The 20114-nt window shown below is 42.3% G+C and overlaps 1 protein-coding gene across 3 annotated transcripts in view; it reads right to left on the reverse strand.

The window, feature by feature from the left end:
- LOC127413528 (acyl-coenzyme A oxidase-like protein) overlaps positions 1–20114 on the reverse strand; it is a 79948-nt gene that overhangs the window by 9666 nt on the left and 50168 nt on the right. For 2 of the 3 annotated variants that reach the window (XM_051650745.1, XM_051650747.1), the window contains 2 exons: positions 17607–17765; positions 13206–13307 (listed from right to left, as the gene is read on the reverse strand). In XM_051650745.1, the coding sequence (XP_051506705.1) occupies positions 13206–13307; positions 17607–17765 (261 nt within the window). The remainder of the gene's footprint in view (positions 1–13205; positions 13308–17606; positions 17766–20114) is intronic. The other variant, XM_051650746.1, reaches the window with a different exon arrangement.

Here is a 20114-nt window from a genome sequence, read left to right on the forward strand (position 1 = left end):
CGGAGCTGGCTCGCAACCACTCATTCAGGTTTTGTGCTGAGGAGCCAAGACAGGGTCCCAGCCATTTCAGCGGGTAGTACAGCGTTGTGGTATTGGGGACACAACGTCTCATTCCCTCCATCAGGGAACGGAGGTTACGACAGTAACCGAGATGTTCCCCTTCTGTCACTCACTCGACGTTGTGTCGATGTAGTGACACTAGGGGTCCCTATTTCTCTCTATGTTTTCACGGTTCAACTAGCTGAACCATGTTACGTGGACTGCCGGTGCAGGTGCAAGCAAGCTGCTGCATGCGTAGTAGCAGGTGCACCAGTCTGCACGTAGCCTCCCCCAATGCCCCAAAAAAACGTTGTATAGTTCCCCACATCCCTAGGGGGGGAAGAGATGTATCTAGTATGGAAGCAGGTCATGCCGCGGCCTTTTCTCTCTGTTATCTCTCCACAGAGTATTCAGTTATTCGGCTGGGGCCATTTTAACGCTCAATATATGCACTGGGGAAGGTGTTATTTTCCTATTCTATTCTTTCAGGGGGAAAAGACCCTGCGGAGACCACATCCTGCCCAGAGGGGAGGTAACATGTGGCAAGCACGTCATGTGGGCTCAGAGCCGCACATGGAAGAGGCGCGGTGGTAGGTCCTTCCTGAAAGGGGAGGAGCTCTGCAAACACGGCGACCGGGACAGAGAGGGCTCTGTCAAAGGGAGACGCAGGTCTGCCGACAGGGAGAACGCACTGTGGAAAATACATCACCGGGGGTTACCAGAGTAAACGGCACCTGTAGAGCACCTACCTCAGTAAGGGCATATTAGCACACGTACTTCTGGCTGTGAATTCCTCCGCTTAATTCGCAAGCCACAGGGCTAGGGAGGAAGGACATCCAGGGTTCACGGGTTCGTGAACTCACATGGGAAAAGCAGCGCACATATTCGCCTCTTTGGAGGGGAAATGCGCTATACACAAGCAACACACCCGGCCAGCTGTCCGTATTCCCGAACTTACCTGTTCGTACCTGACAGAACACAGGACGAAACCGGCTCAACCTGGATACTGTACAATCTCGCGAAGGTATTGGGTGTCGCCCAGCCCGCTGCCCTGCAGATGTCTGCTAGAGAGGTGCCATGGGCCAGTGTCTACGAGGATGCCAGACTCCTTGTGGAGTGTGCTTATATTCCCAAAGGGGCGGGCACGGCCTGGGCCTGGTATGCCATAGCGATGGCATCCACGATCCAGTGGGCAAGCCTCTGTTTGGAGACAGTGTTCTCTTTCCGCTGTCCACCAAAGCAGACAAAGAGCTGCTCAGAGCTTCTAAAGCTCTGTGTGCGATCCAGGTAGATGCGCAAAGTACACACCGGACACAGCAACGACAGGGCTGGGTCTGCCTCCTCCAGGGGCAGCACTGGCAGGTTCACCACCTGATTCCTGAAGGGGGTTGTGGGAACCTTGGGCACATAGCCCGGCCGGGGTCTCAGGATTACGTGAGAGTCACCCGGACCAAACTCCAGGCAGGTATCGCAGACAGAGAACGCTTGCAGGTCCCCGACCCTCTTGATGGAGGTAAGTGCAATCAGGAGGGCTGTCTTCAAGGAGAGGGCTTTCAACTTGACTGACTCTAGTGGCTCAAAGGGGGCTCCGCGAAGGCCCAGGAGGACCACGGAGAGATCCCATGAGGGGAACAGGCGTGGCCTAGGATGATTCAGTTTCCAGGTACCTCTCAGGAACCTGATGATCAGGTCGTGCTTCCCTAAGGACTTACCATCCACTGTATCTTGGTGTGCCACTATGGCGTCCACATACAACTTCAAGGTGGAGGGGGACAGCCGTTCCTCCAGCCTCTCCCGCAGGATGGAAAGCACTGACCCGACTGCACATCTCTGAGGGTCTTCAGCTCGGGAAGAACACCAATTCACGAACCAACGCCACTTCAAGGTATAAAGCTGCCTCGTGGAGGGAGCTCTGGCCTGAGTGATCGTGTTTACCACTGCTGGTGGTAGGCCACTTAGGTCTTCCGTGTCCCGTCCAAGGGCCAGACGTGGAGGTTCCAGAGGTCTGGGCGTGGGTGCCTGATGGTGCCCCTTCCCTGAGAAAGAAGGTCCTTCCTTAGGGGAATTCGCCAGGGAGGGGCTGTCGCAAGGAGTGAGCGAGCTGTCGCGTGAGGTCTGAGACCCAAGTCTGGGTGGGCCAATACGGGGGCCACGAGGGTGACCTGCTCCTCGTCCTCCCTGACCTTGCACAGGGTCTGTGCAAGTAGGCTCACTGGGGGGAACGCCTATTTGCGCAGCCCCCGGGGCCAGCTGTGTGCCAGCGCGTCTGGGCCGAGGGGGGTCCCCGTCGGAGAATACCAGAGCGGGCAGTGAGAGGTTTCTCGGGAGGCAAATAGGTCTACTTGTGCTTTGCCGAACCGACTCCAAATCAGTTGGACCACCTGGGGGTGGAGTCTCCCCTCTCCCCAGTCGCCACTGACTCTATAGGAGTAGGTGGTGGACGAGTTGCAACATTCGACGTGAGCGTAAGCCGCCTTGGCGATTTATATAAGCTACTGTCACTGTTTTGTCCATCCATACCAACACATGCTTGCCCCGGATCAATGGCAAAAGCCTCCGCAGGGTGAGCAATACTGCCAGCAACTCGAGGCAGTTGATGTGCCAACACAGTCGCGGACCTGTCCAGGAGCCAGCGGCTGCGTGCTCGTTGCACACGGTGCCCCAGCCTCACTTGGAGGTATCTGTCGTAATGATGACGCACCTGGACACTTGCTGTAGAGGAACTCCTGCCCATAGAAATGCAAGGTCTGTCCAAGGGCTGAACAAGTGCCAGCAGATCGGCGTGATGGCCACGCGATGTGTGCCGCGGCGCCATGCCCATCTCGGGACTCGAGTCTGAAGCCAGTGCTGAAGTGGTCTCATATGCATCAACCCTAGTGGCGTGACCGGCGCCGAGGATGCCATATGCTGCCTCTGCGACTTTCGTGAAGACTCGAGGGGACAGGGACAGGCCAAAGGGGAGGACCTTGTACTGATATGCCCGGCCGTCAAAAGCAAACCGTAGGAAGGGTCTGTGTCGAGGTAGAACCGAGACGTGAAAGTACGCGTCTTTTAGGTTTACTGCCACAAACCAATTTTGATGCCGGACACACGCCAAAATGTGCTTTGGCATCAGCATCTTGAACGGGAGTCTGTGCAAGGCCCGGTTCAGAACTCGCAGGTCCAAGATTGGCCGCAACCCACCACCTTTGTTCGGAACGATGAAGTAAGCGCTGTAAAACCCTTTCTTCATCTTGGCTGGAGGTACAGGCTCTTTCGCGCTCTTGCACAGAAGGGTCACGATCTCCGCACGCAAGGTGGCAGCGTTCTCGCCCCTCACCGAAGTGAAGCGGATGCTGCTGAACCGGGGCGGGCACCTGGCGAACTGAATCGCGTAGCTGAGTCAGATGGTCCTGGCCAACCACCGCGACGGGTTGGAAAGCACTGACCACGTGTCCAAGCTCCGGGCGAGGGGCACTAAGGGGACGATCACTGCACTGAGGGGGCCCTTGAAGCACTTACCTTGCTCCATGTACCCGGCGGCGGGGGAGGAGGGACTTTTCGACCATCCTCTAAGTCCGTCACAACCACCTGGCTGTGGGTGTGAGTGTGGTGCGACCGGACACACGAAGGCGTGGGCCCGTGTTCACAGCGTCTAAGTCGCAGGTGCTCAGTGCCCAGTTGCCATGATAGCGGCAGTCGTAAACACTGGCTATGTGACCCAGGGAGTGAGGAAACTGCTCTTTTGAGAATGTGGGTACCGCAGCCCGTTCGGCGTGCGGCCAACATAAAAGAAAAGGAAACTAAGGATTTACCTCCCGGCCCTCCACTGGGGGATGGAGTGGTCTGGATACCAGCTCTGGGTTTGCAGCAGACATCTCGCTCCCTGGGTCGTCCATCTCAGGGGCGCTTAAGAGCCTTCCGGGTCCTCGCGCCGGCCCTTGAGGCGGGGGGCGTCAGCTTCTTGCGGGGGGCTCTACGCTGGGGCCGAGAACTGGGCTTGGGCTGAGTCGGAGCCGCCTGTGGATCTTGAGCCATGCCGGGGCAAGATGTATTGTATGGGGAGTGACAGAAGGGGAACCTGAAGCATTTACTTACATATTTAAGAGTATGAAAAGGGACCTTTGCAAACCCTACTATTTATTTTTTATTAAAATTGTTGATACTTTTTTGCAAAAATCAGAACAAACAGATTTGGTCAAATTAATCTGACTTCCCAACGCTACTTAAAAGAGAGGAATTTTCCAGGAGAATGTGTATGATTATTGCCTTGGCTCGCTCAGATGCTATACAGCATAACAGTCTGGTTCCGGAAGTAAAAATCGTCAAATAGTCATTTTCTCCATAGGCCAACTGATCATAGAATGAACGTCACTATAGCTAGAGTTTTACGTGCTGCGTTCTACATTTAGCTGCAGTTTCCTGGTGAAATGAACACTAGAGGCGCTACAACAGCTGTGCATTTTATTCAGTGTCACACAAATCACGGGTACAACGGCTGATTATGACTATAAACACTTATTTTTTGCACAATTGCTCACAACACTGCTATGATTTTGAAACACTTTTACTCAAACGCATCTGTGATGGAGGAGGGTGTGGCCGGGCCGTGATGGAGCACGGCCGGCGCTGAATCAGCTGATCAACGGGAGAGCGAGACAAAGGGCACCCGGAGACGCCGGTTGGGGAGAGAGACGCACGTGGCTGCATTGTGTGTGTCTGTTTGTCTTATGTTTTATGTTGTTTTAAGTTGAGTTTTACATTAAATCTTATGTTTATTGTTCAGCTGGTTCCCACCTCCTCCTTGCCCGACCTTTACCTGTTATAATGATGCCGAAACCCAGGAGGGATGAGGGATGCGCTGTCGCGGAGTCCTCGCCGCTGCCATCCGCCAGGGGAGCAGCCGCGGTGGTCTGCATGTGGATGGAGGGGTCGCTGCCGGCTGCTGAAAGCCGGAGGAATTGCTGCCATCCGCCGATGAAGGGGAGGAGCGGTTCCATCCACCAGAGGACTCCCTGCTATCCGCCGGGGGAGGAGTGAGCTGGCATCCGCCAGAGGATGGAGGAGTGGGCAACAGCGCGTCCGGGAGCCAGCGAGCAAGTTCTTCTCTCTCTCTCCTCTCTCTCTCTCTCTCTCTGTGCCTCCGTTTGGCCTTTCCCTCTCCCCACGCCTCCCCTTGTCTCTCCCCCAGGTTCGCAGGAGGTGGGGTGGACCACCGGCTGACAGAACGGCCGGAAGGGCAGCGTCTCCCCTCCAGAGATGGGGTGGGGGATTTAGTCAGGCCGGGGTGCCACCAGTCTGAATCGGCCGACGCTGAATCTGCTGATCAGCAGGAGAGCAAGATAAAGGACAGCCGGAGATGCCGTTTGGGGAGAGAGACGCACATGGCCGCGTTGTGTGTGTCTGTTTGTCTTCTGTTTTATGTTGTTTTAAGTTGAGAGTTACATTAAACCTTACGTTTACTGTTCAGCCGGTTCCCACCTCCTCCTTGCCTGACCTTTACCTGTTACAGCATCATATGAAAAATTACAAATTTTAACGCTTGTATTACAGACTCACCTACTGTATATTTACACACTTATTCCAATGTGATTAGTTTCCGTGGTAGCTCACTTGAGAGTGTTGGACTTTGGACTCGGAAGTCCGCGGTTCAAGTCCAGCAAAACACGCAAGCTGACACGTGAGAAGAGTGTCATAGAGACAACATGAAATGACGTGGTTGCTTCAGAAATTATTATTATTATTATTTTTAGACACTTAGGTTTAGGCGTTGGTTTAGGGTAACAAATGTCTGTTTTGTGTCTACCTCTCATTTGCTTTTAGATCACTATTGGTTGGGTTTAGGTTAAAGTTTTAGGTTAGGCTGGATTTTTAATGCTAACTTATAAACCTGTAATGACAGATCTACTGTGAGCTATATATGCTACATGATATATGCTTCTGTTGAAGCCATCAGTAAGTGTTATTTCAAATATTTGTTTATTAGCAGAATTCCTGGTAAAGAACTACACTTCTGTTAATCATAAAGAGAAATATCTATGAAATCAGAGAATCGCAGCCAGAGCTGCCAAAAGAGCTTTGCAGCGACCGCCCACTGGACTGACGCACTATGAATGATGCAATCGAGTCTCCATACACTCTCAGACAACTTATTTGAATATATCTGAATATTTTGCAATAAAATTAAATTTATTGCTTCAATACTTATAATCACCAATTTCACATCAGTAGTTTTATAGTTCCATCGTTTTTAATCCAATTACAGCATTCACAATGCTTCATGTAATTGTTGTTCATTTCCTCATTAAAGACGTTAAGTACACATGTGGCCTACAAGTGGAGTTGGAAATATCATAAATACGAGTTCCGAGCACATGAATGACCCTGCAAAGTCGTATTAACGAGTGGGAAACTCTGAATTCTAGATGATACACGGGTTTCCGAGTTTGGATGTTGGAAGGGGCGTGTCGACATGAAAGATGATGAAAAGCAATGATTTTGCTAAATTATTTCAACGTCTGTAATTTATTTCGATAATATTAATTTATTATATATGACATTATTTTAAGCAAATTAATTAATAATATGTTAGATACTATGCATTGATAAACATATATTTGTCATTTATAAGTGATGCAGGTTTATTCACTAATGTTTATTCACCAGTACAACAGAAAAAGGGCTTTTGCCATCGTTCATTGTGTAGTTAAGTTTGGCTTCTTCCGTATTTTGTTTCCCACATGAATTTGACATGTAGTGATGAGTCTGAGGGGTGTTGGCAAAGGTTGTTTGAAAACATACTTTATTTTTTAATTCCATTTGGTGTCACTAGTAGCGCAGAAATTACACACTCCACCTTTAAGCGCTTTTAGTTATTCCTAGCTTGCCAAGTTTGCTAATATTTGGGTGAAGTTAATAAAAACAGTGTATGTTTAGTGTATCTTCATGATTTTATGATGATGGTTTAACTAGTTTAGTATAGCTACATTTATTTTTCTACACGCCTTTTTCATCAGGGAAGTCAAAATCTCAAAATATTCTTATACGGTACTATTTTCAGATAATTATTCTATAATATTTAGTCAATAAATATCCCTTTTAGGTAGTCTGGGAACTTGTGGCATGCACAACCCCTCATGATGGTGAACTCTCGCCTTTTTCTCTATGCTTTCCTTTTCAGTGACATGGGCCGTGTCTTTTTCTGTGTATTAGCAGTATAAAACCAGGGGAAATAAGCAGTCCTAAAATGAATATGTGGTCATCCTCAATAGTACAATTGCTCCAGTGTTTATCTCTCACGCCATTGCCAACAGATGGGTCTGTTACGTAAATTCTCCTGATTTCACATCACAACACAGTGGGGGAAAAAACATAACTGCACCAAGACAAAAATTACGTGTTCGATTTACTTAAAATATTTACGTAGCATTCCTGCAACACGTTTTTAAGTAAATTCAACTTATGGTCATTTTAATACAGCACAACTAGAAAACTTTTGTTAGATATAAACATATCAGTTCATCCAGCTTTATTTACTAAAAAAGGTATGTCACATGAAAAATATTTAACAACTAATAGCCTGTTGTTTCAAATTAAATTTACAGTATATCATGGTTTCTACTTAATTTAATGGACGCTTTTTTTTTTCTTTCTTTTTTCTTCTTTTTTTCTTCCCTTTTCTCCCCAATTTGGAATGCTCAATTCCCAATGTGCTCTAAGTCCTCGTGGTGGCGTAGTGACTCGCCTCAATCCGGGTGGCAGAGGACGAATCTCAGTTGCCTCCACGTCTGAGACCGTCAATCCACGCATCTTATCATGTGGCTTGTTGAGCACGTTACCTTGGAGACATAGCACGTGTGGAGGCTTCACGCTATTCTCCGCGGCATCCACGCACAACTCACCACGCGCCCCACCGAGAACAAACCACATTATAGTGACCACGAGGAGGTTACCTCATGTGACTCTACCCTCCCTAGCAACTGGGCCAATTTGGTTGCTTAGGAGACCTGGCTGGAGTCACTCAGCACACCCTGGATTAGAACTCACGACTCCATGGGTGGTAGTCAGCGTCTTTACTCGCTGAGCTACCCAGGCCCCAAATTTAATGGACTCTAAAGAAAATGATGATTGAGGTCAGTTATTAAACTTTATTCCCCAAAGAAATGCACATAAAGCTGCACTTCAGCAATTCACATTCACATACACAGGAAAAATGACATGGATTGAACAGGATCCAACTCCACTAGAGGGAACATTAATCACACTAATGGTAAAGAAACAGCTATTTACAGTAAAACAACATCAATACAAATAAAGAGCTAAATTCTCTATGAATTAATAATAACAACCAATTAAATGCCCCATTAAGTTCCTTTTGACCAAACAAACATGCTTAAATTATTCAAGCGCAAGAGCTTAACGGTATTCCCTACAACCTCAGTTCTATACTTGATACAAGCTAAAGAAGTTCAAGGAACTCACGATTATTCATTTAATTTATGTAGCTTTCTAAGTTCACCTTAAAATTGAAATTTTGTGTTGTACATATTAATAGAAAATCTGTAAAGCTAAAAATGTTATAAATATGTATATTTTTCAGTAGAAGCTATTTTATTTTTATAAGTTATGGTTGTTGAGCCAAAACATTTTTTTTCCGTGAACTAACCCGGATTGGCGCGGAACAGCATGGTTTTGTGACTAGAACTGTTTGGGCTGATGGTGGAAAAATGGCCAATGATACCTCAAATCATGCGGCTTATTGAGGAGAGATGTGCTATTACTTTTTTTAACTTATTAGACTTATGATTTTCACCTGGCAGATGAAAACACAAGTGAAAAAATCCCAAAGACTTGCATTGAAGGGGGAACGTGTCATACTTAGAAACCGAAATTTTTTAGGGACTTGTGGGTTCTGTTTTTTTGGGCCAGTTAGCAACCACTTAGCACACTCAGAAAACCTTAGCAACCACACAGCAATGCCCTAACCAACACCTACAACACTCTAGTAACCACCTAGCAACACCCAAACAACTACCCACACCACCCTAGCTGAATAGCAACATGGTAAAACCACTCAGAACACCTTAGAAACTGCATAGTAAAACCCTGACAACTACCTAGTAGACCTTAGAAACTGCAAAGCAATGTCCTAACAATCACCATAAATACCACTCATGTTTTCTTCAGTAAAATGTAAAAATCTAGTAATTGTTATTTGTGCATGATACAGTTCATTTGTAATTTTCCTGTAAAACAGAGCAGCCTGCAGTCACTCTGTCTTCACAACACTTATAACTCTTTTGTCATAATAAGCTCTCATTGCAGGTCTTGACAGATATACTCAGGTTTTCCACACTGTTTGTACTGCTAATAGGTATCCTGCTCTCGTTTTGGCAGTCATTTACTCTCAGATCGACAACACAACTTCATGCCAATCAAAGCTCGCTAAGCCTGATGTTATTTGCATGGCTTGTTCCATTGCATGGAAAAGCATCGATAGGCAAAGATGGTCAGCCTTATCTTTCAAAAACATGTTTTCATATTGACTTGAGAGACATTTTTTCCTCAACAACTCCCAACAATGCAAAAACACTGTGATAAAAATCTAGTGACTCCCCACATAAATTCAGACTCAAACTCCATTTAATTGCTCAAAGGTTGTTCTTTCTTAGCACAGAAAATGTAATCGAGTTAAAGTATCAACTGTGTCTCAGATGTTTCTCCTTACATTATGAATTGAATTCTGAATGTTCTACCCAGATACAGTAAGTAAAAGGAGAAAAGACACATATGAGAAAACTGTTGACATACAGTAAGAGTAACATGATTTTAGTGTGATAAAACCACTAACTAACCTTTTCTGTGTAAAGTTATGTCCAATTTTACAACTTTGTTGCCATGACTATGTAATGCTGTAAACCCTAAAACGACCGCAAAAACGCTGATTTAAACAACTTTACAGCCCAAATGATACACAAGTTTTAACAGAAGTAATAATGCAAGTACTTTATAAAATTACAAGCTTCACATTTCTGCCTTTTTAAACCCTCCAATTGTAAGTGCCTCACTGTAACCTCGATATTTGCTTTTTTTAAAGAAAAGGAGTGATGAGACGAAATCCATTTTTGTGGTAATCAGCATTATGCCACAAATGCTGTCGACTGAGCTTAACTTGTATTGAACCTGGACTATTCTTTTAATGTGAATGGCATAGCTCAGATCATTTGATCTTTGGAAGTAATTGATAAGAAATGTTTTAAGTTCATACTAACACCTTTGGATCACAGACTTTGGGTTCTTGGCAAATCTGAGCACATTCTATAACTTGAGATCTCTTCTGAAACTCTAGAGGAGACACATGTGAGTTTACTGGGGTCTTTTGACCAGGAAAACAATCTGAGATGCTGGAGATTACATTTTCTCTCCATTTAATTGCTGTTATTGACTCATTGCTGTCTAGGGAAACAAAAATCAAGATATTAAAGAGATTTTGCATATGGGTGTCCTTAAAACAACTCTAGCACAGCAGCTAATTATAAACATAAGTCATGAGGTTATTTTTGCTGCATGTTTTGTAGCTTGTCATGTGATAAATCACCTTCAATAAGCTACTGAAAACATTTAACAATAGTTCATATGAGTCAGTTGAAAGGAACCATAAGCACATGCCTTCAGTCACGTGCGGCGGCGCTGTCGTGTGGTCTGGGTCTGACAGCAGAACAGAGGGGGTTGTTTGCATAGAGACAATGGCTGTGTTGGGTTTCTCCGAGTGGTAAACATGCAGTAAAGCACCTGCTGACCGCATAATGACAGAGTGGTGTCAACTCCACTGTCCGTTCGTCTCCTGCATGCTCCTATGTGTGGGAGAACCATACTGTGGCTGCCTGCCTCATAGCTAATTGTGAACAACTGGACAGTTTGTGTGTGTGTGTGCACATATATGTAAACTTCAGCTAATGACTCCACTGGTTTAATCCATATCTTCAAAAGTGATATAACAGGTGATGGTGAGAGTCCTTATTTACTGTTAATCTACACTAATAATCTTTGACCAGCCTTAGCCAGTAGGTGGCTGAGAAAGTGAAAGTCACTTATGCAAAAATATGGACGTGAAAGAGATTTTCAGTAAATCTGTTTCTTACCTACACCTACCATATCACTTCTGAAGACATGGATTTAATCACTGAAGTAATATGGATTAATTTCTATACTGCCTTTAGGTACTTTTTGGACCTTCTGAGTTCTGGTTACCATTTACTTGCATTTTGAGCACCAACAGAGCTGAAATATTCTTTTAAAATTCTTAGTTTGTGTTTTGCAGAAGAAAGTCATACACATCAGGGATGGCATAAGGGTGAGTAGATGATGAGAGAATTTTCATTTTTGGGTGAACTTTAACTTTAAAGGGCGGTCACACTACACTTCGTGCTTTTTTTACTCCCATTCAAACGCATCAGAGATCGGAAATGCAAGCTCATGCGAAGAAATTTCATACTATGCTGCATACCAAAGTTCAAGCTTTGTGAACTCTGAACCGTGAATTTGTATGATGAGAGGACGCACGACCAATAGAGGATCGAAACGCCACACACTGACCTCTTGGCTCAATACAAAGAATACTGTACATATTTTAAAGCTGCGTCTTTTGTTGTTGCAGGAAAGTGTGAAGACAGTATATTTGAACATTTTTAATATAATATTATTTGTGAAGTATTATTTGCTTACTGTACACCAGAAGCCCTCCCGTGTGACATCATATTATGGTCCGTTGTGTTGTCCGAAAAAAATTAACATGCTCAAAGCCTAGTGTGATTGCCCCTTTAGTCACTATTACTTTCATTGCTACTTTTTATCGTGCAACTGACACTGACATTTTGTCCAACATTGCCTTTTATTTAAAGAGAATTAAACACATTTCCCCCAAAATTGTCAATACCTTTAATGCGAAAAAGAGGAAATTGGACAGTGTTCAGACATTATGGTAATAGTAGTTGTTAACTAATAAACTAATGGTAAATAACTAATTACTACTCTTAAATTGTAATCAGATTACTGAAGTTACATTTTTGTTGAAGTAATCGCGTTACTTTCTAAAACACTTTTCACAGTAAAGGTTTTGTTCTTCCATACAACAATTAAAAATCTACTCCAGGGGTGGTAGTCAATACTCGCTGAGCTACCACCCCTGGGGTCGTGAGTGTGAATCCAGGGCATGCTGAGTGACTCCAGCCAGGTCTCCTAAGCAACCAAATTGGCCCGGTTGCTAGGGAGGGTAGAGTCACATGGCGTAACCTCCTCATGGTCGCTATAATGTGGTTCGCTCTCGGTGGGGCGCGTGGCGAGTTGTGCATGGATGCCGTGGAGAATAGCGTGAAGCCTCCACACACGCTAGGTCTCCGTGGTAACACACTCAACAAGCCATGTGATAAGATGCGTGGATTGACGGTCTCAGACGCGGAGGCAACTGCGATTCATCCTCCGGCACCCAGATTGAGGTGAGTCACTACGCCACCAGCGCACTGGGAATTGGGCATTCCAAATTGGAGAGAAAAAAAAATCTACTTTCCTCGTTAATTGACTTGTTAAGAAGTGCACGCCCTTCAGCGGTCACAGAAACGCAAACAGATGTACTACATATTAATATAATTCATGTTTTAAACGTATTCTACATAATACTATTTTAGAAGTATGTGTAATGCAAATAAAGTAATTAGAATTAATTATCTTATTTGAAAGTCAGAAACTAATCTTATTCCAAGAATTTTAAATCTAATGCGCTACACTACTTTTTGTCCTAAAAAGTAATTTTATCACAGTAATGAATTAATTCGTAATTAGATTACACCCAACACTGTTTACATATATAAAAACATTGCATTACCGTAATGAAAGTAAAACATCCAAACAGATTACGCTAATTAGAATTTGAGGAGAAAAAGTTCTTAATTGTCCTGAAAATAATGTCACAGTGCAAACATTCATAATGGTCCTACATTCTTCTCTTTCTTTATGTAAAATATCATTTCATACTTTTTTCATTTGATTTTAAGGTGAAATATGACATGTTTTCATAAGATTCATCCAGAGACTTACTGACAGTCTACTGATAACCCTGTTGATGAAGTCTAATGCGGTTTTTGGCACACTGTTTATATTGACATTGATTAGTTGGTTAGATTAATGAGTACCTGGCTGCGGATCTGTCTGCTGGTGTTGGGCGTCAGGTAATTGTGCTCCAGATACCACGCTCTCTCCTGGTACACCAGACTAGTGCCATGAAGAAGGCAGAACTGAAAGAGTGATGAGAAGAAAACCTATTAAAGGAATAATGACCAGGGACATCTCAATGATTTGAAAATGTCAGGGGCTAAGGATGTCAACCCACTACACCCCTCGGTTAATTGGTGTTGTTATTATTAAGCTATGAATGCAAAGAAATAAACATGAAAACCAAAACAAGTACAAAGATTTTCTAATGAACTATGTACACCTTTACATTTTATTTTCCACACACATGAGTGGTAATGACAGTACTTTTTGGTACTTTATGAATTTGTGCACTGTTAGTGTTTTAATAATCAAACCCTGAGTGTTTTGCCCAATAGCAACACCCCTGCTAGTGACCGACAGCTATATAAGACAGACTGATAATTCGGCTGATATTTGGCCATTTGAACACTTGTTTGCTTGGGTGATTTAACAAAAGTGTTCCAACATCATAAACCACTGAATTCTGTGAGTGAGTCAATGTGTAAAAGAGTGTTCAATTTTATGTACACCTCTTTACTGTCATTACTGAGTATATGAAATTGTGTATAATTATGTATATTAGAGGTTGACCAATAGTGGATTTTGCTGATACGATAACTAAGGTGGTGGAAAAGGCAGATAACTGATTAATCGTGCAATAGTTTTTAAAATCAGTTTATAGAATGTTTAAAAACTTCCTTAGTCTTTCCTTACTACGATTGGCACAGACATAGAGACTGCAAGAGTCCAAAACCAACACAATCCCAGATGCAGTTTATTGTTCAACCAAAATCCCAATAATAACCAGAAAGAATGAAGATGTGATGCATAATGCAGGATTTTTAACTATAAACAAGTTCAATACACACTGGATACTCCGCTATTTACTAAAGCTATTTATGGCCTATATATTCACCAGATAAAGGGCTGTGTGTGTGTGTGTGTGTGTGTGTGTGTGTATGTATACACTGGTGGCCAAAAGTTTGGAATAATGTACAGATTTTGCTCTCGTGGAAAGAAATTGGTTCTTTTATTCACCAAAGTGGCATTCAACTGATCACAATGTATAGTCAGGACATTAATAACGTGAAAAATTACTATTACAATTTGAAAAAAAATGACTTATACTACTTCAAAGAGTTCTCATCAAAAAATCCTCCACGTACAGCAATGACAGCTTTGCAGATCCTTGTTATTCCAGCTGTCAGTTTGTCCAGATACTCAGGTGATATTTCACCCCACACTTCCTGTAGCACTTGCCATAGATGTGGCTGTCTTGTCGGGCACTTCTCACACACCTTACAGTCTAGCTGATCCCACAAAAGCTCAATGGGGTTAAGATCCATAACACTCTTTTCCAATTATCTGTTGTCCAATGTCTGTGTTTCTTTGCCCACTCAAACCTTTTCTTTTTGTTTTTCTGTTTCAAAAGTGGCTTTTTCTTTGCAATTCTTCCCATAAGGCCTGCACCCCTGAGTCTTCTCTTTACTGTTGTACATGAAACTGGTGTTGAGCGGGTAGAATTCAATGAAGCTGTCAGCTGAGGACATGTGAGGCGTCTATTTCTCAAACTAGAGACTCTGATGTACATATCCTCTTGTTTAGTTGTACATCTGGCCTTCCACATCTCTTTCTGTCCTTGTTAGAGTCAGTTGTCCTTTGTCTTTGAAGACTGTAGTGTACACCTTTGTATGAAATCTTCATTTTTTTTTGGCAATTTCAAGCATTGTATAGCCTTCATTCCTCAAAACAATGATTGACTGATGAGTTTCTAGAGAAATCTGTTCCTTTTTTTGCCATTTTTGACCTAATATTGACCTTAAGACATGCCAGTCTATTGCATACTGTGGCAACTCAAAAACAAAGACAATGTTAAGCTTATTTTAATGAACCAAATAGCTTTCAACTGTGTTTGATATAATGGCAAGTGATTTTCTAGTACCAAATTAGCAATTTAGCATGATTACTCAAGGATAAGGTGTTGCAGTGATGGTTGCTGCAAATGGGGCATATAGTATAATATATATATATATATACACACACACACACCAATCAGCCACAACATTAAAACCACCTGCCTAATATTGTGTAGGTCCCCCTCGTGCCGGCAAAACAGCGCCAACCCGCATCTCAGAATAACATTCTGAGATTATATTTTTCTCACCACAATTGTACAGAGTGGTTATCTGAGTTACTGTAGACTTTGTCAGTTCGAACCAGTCTGGCCATTCTCTGCTGACCTCTCTCATCAACAAGGCATTTCCGTCCACAGAACTGCCCCTCACTGGATGTTTTTTGTTTTTGGCACCATTCTGAGTAAATTCTAGAGACTGTTGTGTGTGAAAATCCCAGGAGATCAGAAGTTTCAGAAATACTCAAACCAGCCCATATGGCACCAACAATCATCCATGCAATTATCTAATCAGCCAATCATGTGGCAGCAGTGCAGGACATAAAATCATGCAGATACGGGTCAGGAATTTCAGTTAATGTTCACATCAACCATCAGAATGGGGAGAAAATGTGATCTCAGTGATTTCAACCGTGGCATGATCGTTTTATATATATATATAAATGGCTGGTAAGAAATTTGACTGCCTGGTAAATTTTTTTCATCTACCAGCCACCTTGGCTGTTGGACTAAAAAGTTAATTTCGGACCCTATTAACTTTTTAGCCCAACAGCCAAGGTGGCTGGTATATGAAAAAATGTACCAGCCAGTCAGATTTCGTACCGGCCATTTTTTGTTTTTTGTTTTTTCATTTTACAAGTGGATTTTACAGACACATGAGAAAAATAAAAAATACTGCATGCATGTTTAAAAGTGAACTGCATTTTTAAAGAATTGTATTGTTTTATTATTGATCAAATATTTATTTGCCAGATAGTCCATTTAGAATAATTTTTCAGATTATTCACTTACTACAACAAAACAAAATTTGTTCTTAAAGTACACGTTGTCTATGAACGACCAGTAAGTAACTCTCATGAGCTTAAAGTACACACAACACAGTAGCAATTCTTGGTTTTCTTGGAGTGAGTCAATTAATTCAGTCAGCTCCATCAGATTCATAAGTCTTTTAGATTCAGTAGCAGTGTTGCTGTGGTACTTAATAATACAGGAAACACTTGCTGCATCCAAAATCACTCACTTGTTCACTCATTCACTATTTCCTATATCGTGGATGTCTGTGAGTGCCCTATATCAGGCAAGGATTGAACGAAATGAGAGAGTGAATTCGGACACTGACATATACATGGAGCGTCGGAGAGAGCGCTGGAGATGATGCAGAAACAACAACGTATGAAATTTTAGGATAATAATAATAATAACAATAATAATACTTGTTATTCTTATAAAATGGTTTAACCTGTTAATATATATTTTCATAATTATTCTAATATTAATGCTGCTAAAAACTACCAACAAGAATAAAAACATTTATACAAGCATACATTTATTGTATTTATTTTTTATTATTTTACTATCTTGACACTCATCCAAACTCTGTAGCATTTCTGAGCGCTGGGAAGACATGACGTGCGCATAGCGCCTTCATGCGACTGTAATACAGTACTAAAGTTATTAATAACATCCATTGATTATTAGACGAATACGTACATGTGATAACCGGATATCTGAATAATTTCCACTGTGCGCAGTCTTCTGAGTTAACAATAATATCACCTCAGTAATTTAGTGAAGAAAGAAGTCACTTAGCATTTTAATAGCAAAATAAAAAAAAAACATGTTTAACTTTTCATCTATATAAATAAATAATACATTGTTCAATTTATCTGTATGATTTTGGATTGCTATATTTTATCATGTTATTTTTTTAATCAGGTTTTTATGTGGCAGAAAGTAAAACACTACAGCCAGCATGAAATAAAACATTGCAAGAATGAAATGAAGCTGTGAACTGGCGTCTCTCGCGCTCCCTCATTCTCTTGCTCACCCACTCGTTCTATCTCTCTCCCTGCACGTCAGTCCTCCTTACGTTGGATTATGGGCAAAATAGCGTCGGCGAGTGTACATCGGCTGTACACTTGAAATCAGATTGCATTGTGGGTAAGAATGAGTGAACAAACGTAGGGAACGAATTTGGACACTACTACAAAATGTCCGATACCCAAATATAGTGCACCATATAGTGGATGGGGGCGATTTTGGACACAGCAACTGTCTGAGTATTTTGGCCAGGTTTTCTGTCCGCATCACCGGAATAATACACGTTCAAGAACCGTTAACGAACCCGAATGTCAGAAAATCAATCGGTTTGTATTATAGTGCAATCATTACCAGAGAATTTGTGTGGTTGTGGGTAATTAAAACTTACTTGCAGATCAACTGTAAATCCAAGAGTTGTGGCAATGTGTGTTGCTGTCTCCTTCGGCATATCGCAGCCCCGTTTTGAGGCCGGCCCATCGGGAAAAGTCCCAGTTCTCCAGATGGCCAGTCCGCCTCTATATACTGTATATCTAGAACACTTCATTATCTAATCAAAATAACAAAATATTGAAGTGAGGATAAAAATATGGATAAATATGGTCAACGATGACAGGTTTAGATATAGCAAATCTCCACGTGGTGTGAGTGGTTGTATTTATTTCACTTCTAGAGGCCACTGTTATAGTGTAGAATAAAGCCGTTCTAACTGTAGAATCCTCCAGCGTTGGCCACAGAGGAACACAGAGGAATAGTTAAAAATATATACGTATATATTGGCAATTATTTATTGGTTATCGCCAATATCTAATATCTTTTTTTTTTTTTTTACTATTCCTCAAAAAAAAAAACTATCGGCTCAGATTCATTGGTAAAACCAAAATATTGGTCTACTTATAGGCTTAATGTCAGCCATCAGTCTTTCTGATCTCTTCATACTGACTACTGAGAAACCCATTTTGGTCGATTTGACCTACAAAAGACACATTAAATGTACGTTATTTAGGGTTGGTTAAATCTCAAATACAGAGGTGTGATCAAAGATATATTGTTTACTTGATACTAAGTGCCAGAAACTAGTTCTTCATCAAAGTGCTCATTGTAGTAGCCTGGAAACATGACTTTGTTTTCTTTGACAGACTGGTAAAAACTTTTAAAGTCAATCAGATAGGGGCTTCTCGCTTTGAGACAATTCTTGCCATCGTAATGTGCTTTTAGACGGTCCATGGGCATTCCATTTGAAGCTGAGACAATTCAGCACAATGCATCAGTGTATTACAAAAAAGCATTTGTGTCTCAAAATGTAAATGGAAAGATACTTGCTGACCCTTCAGGGCACGTATGTTAAATATTTTCCATATCTGAAAGATGCTACAGAAGCTCAAGGGTTATTCACATGTAAGCATCTTCAGTGAGCACAGGATGTCATAGAGAAGATGAAGGGGATGGAAAAACAGCAGCGGTACAAGCTAATATCTCTGCTCCTCAGAGGTGAGGCAGCAACCAAACCACCCAGCTACATCAAAGAGCTGGACAGGAAAAAACAGAGCGTGCAGAGCAATCAGCTCAAAAGCATGGACACTAAGAGAAATAATATGGCCTTTGACCTCCAAGTGTAACTAACTGCACACCAAGGTGTTCATTAGATAATTTTTTATGAGCTGTGTCCTTTTGAATTTGATTTATGGTGGATCAAGGCAGTATAAACATACAGAAGCAGTTGTGGCGTACAGTCATTCTTTCTTCTTTATTGTGTTCTGCTCTCTTCCTCATATGCAAACAAGAGAATCGATGGCTTATCATGGAGCCAATAAGTTTCTTATCAGTCCACAGCAAACATGTTTGCTTTAGATGGATGTGGCATTGCTTGAGTGACAGCCTTGGGAACTGAAACTTTGCCTATCATGCTCAATCTTGAGGAGGATTCAATAGTATTTGTTAAAAACTTTAAGTTGAAGTTTCTTTTTAATTAAGTCTCCAGTTTCAGACTGATCACACGATGAATTCGGAGAAAGCAGGTCGAAAGTTTTTCTGCTGAAATCGGCCTGTGCATACCGAAAGTCGAATCGCTGCCAAATATGAGCGAGTTGTATTTTTAGTTGTAAATTATGTACAATTATGTCTACAGTCAACAGGAATGCAAAATGTATTTACTCCGTAACCCAAACCTTAACCTTGAACCTAACCATCAGTGGAGTAAAAATCTAATCTCCAAATCACTCACCATTATTTATGTGAACGTAATTACTTCCTGGTTTCCACGGGACCAGAAACCGTTTTAATAGTGCTAGAGGGATATGCGAGCACATTTAAATTGGTGAAAAAATGTCTGATGGGCGATGGCGTTTTTCAGTAATTCGGTAGTTTGGAGTTGATTTCTGAATACATGAACTTTCGGAAGCTATATGTCGATTTCCTGTGTGATCATGTTGCCTGTTTCTTGATTTAGATATAATCCTCACAAAATTTAGTTAATGTTTAAAACAAGAAAATTAGGCATTCTCTGAAAACCAGTCTAAATACTGTACGCAATTTTGCTTTTCTAACTGTATCTTGGTTTAAAGTTGTTTAAAATACTTTTACTGGAAAACAAGACAAATTTAGGGATTAAGAAGATTATTTTTGTGGCCTAAGTCAAAAGAGCCCATCTCCAATTCTCAATTTATTTATTTAGTCTCCACTTTCTTGTTTTTAAGCATAATCATCAGGCCTGGCTCCAGCTCTAAGATGTAAGGTGGGCCGAACAGTTGGAGGGGTGGGTGTAGGTGTAGTTCTCAAGGTGGGCCAAGTTCATGATTGGGTGGGCCAGGCCCAACCAGGCTCCCCTGTGGAGCCCGGCCTAATAATCATCACAAGATTTTGTTAGATTAATTTTAAAACACACAAAAAAATGCCCAAT

This window comes from Myxocyprinus asiaticus, chromosome 23 (genome assembly GCF_019703515.2).
Source record: "Myxocyprinus asiaticus isolate MX2 ecotype Aquarium Trade chromosome 23, UBuf_Myxa_2, whole genome shotgun sequence".
Classification (NCBI taxonomy): Eukaryota; Metazoa; Chordata; class Actinopteri; order Cypriniformes; family Catostomidae; genus Myxocyprinus; species Myxocyprinus asiaticus.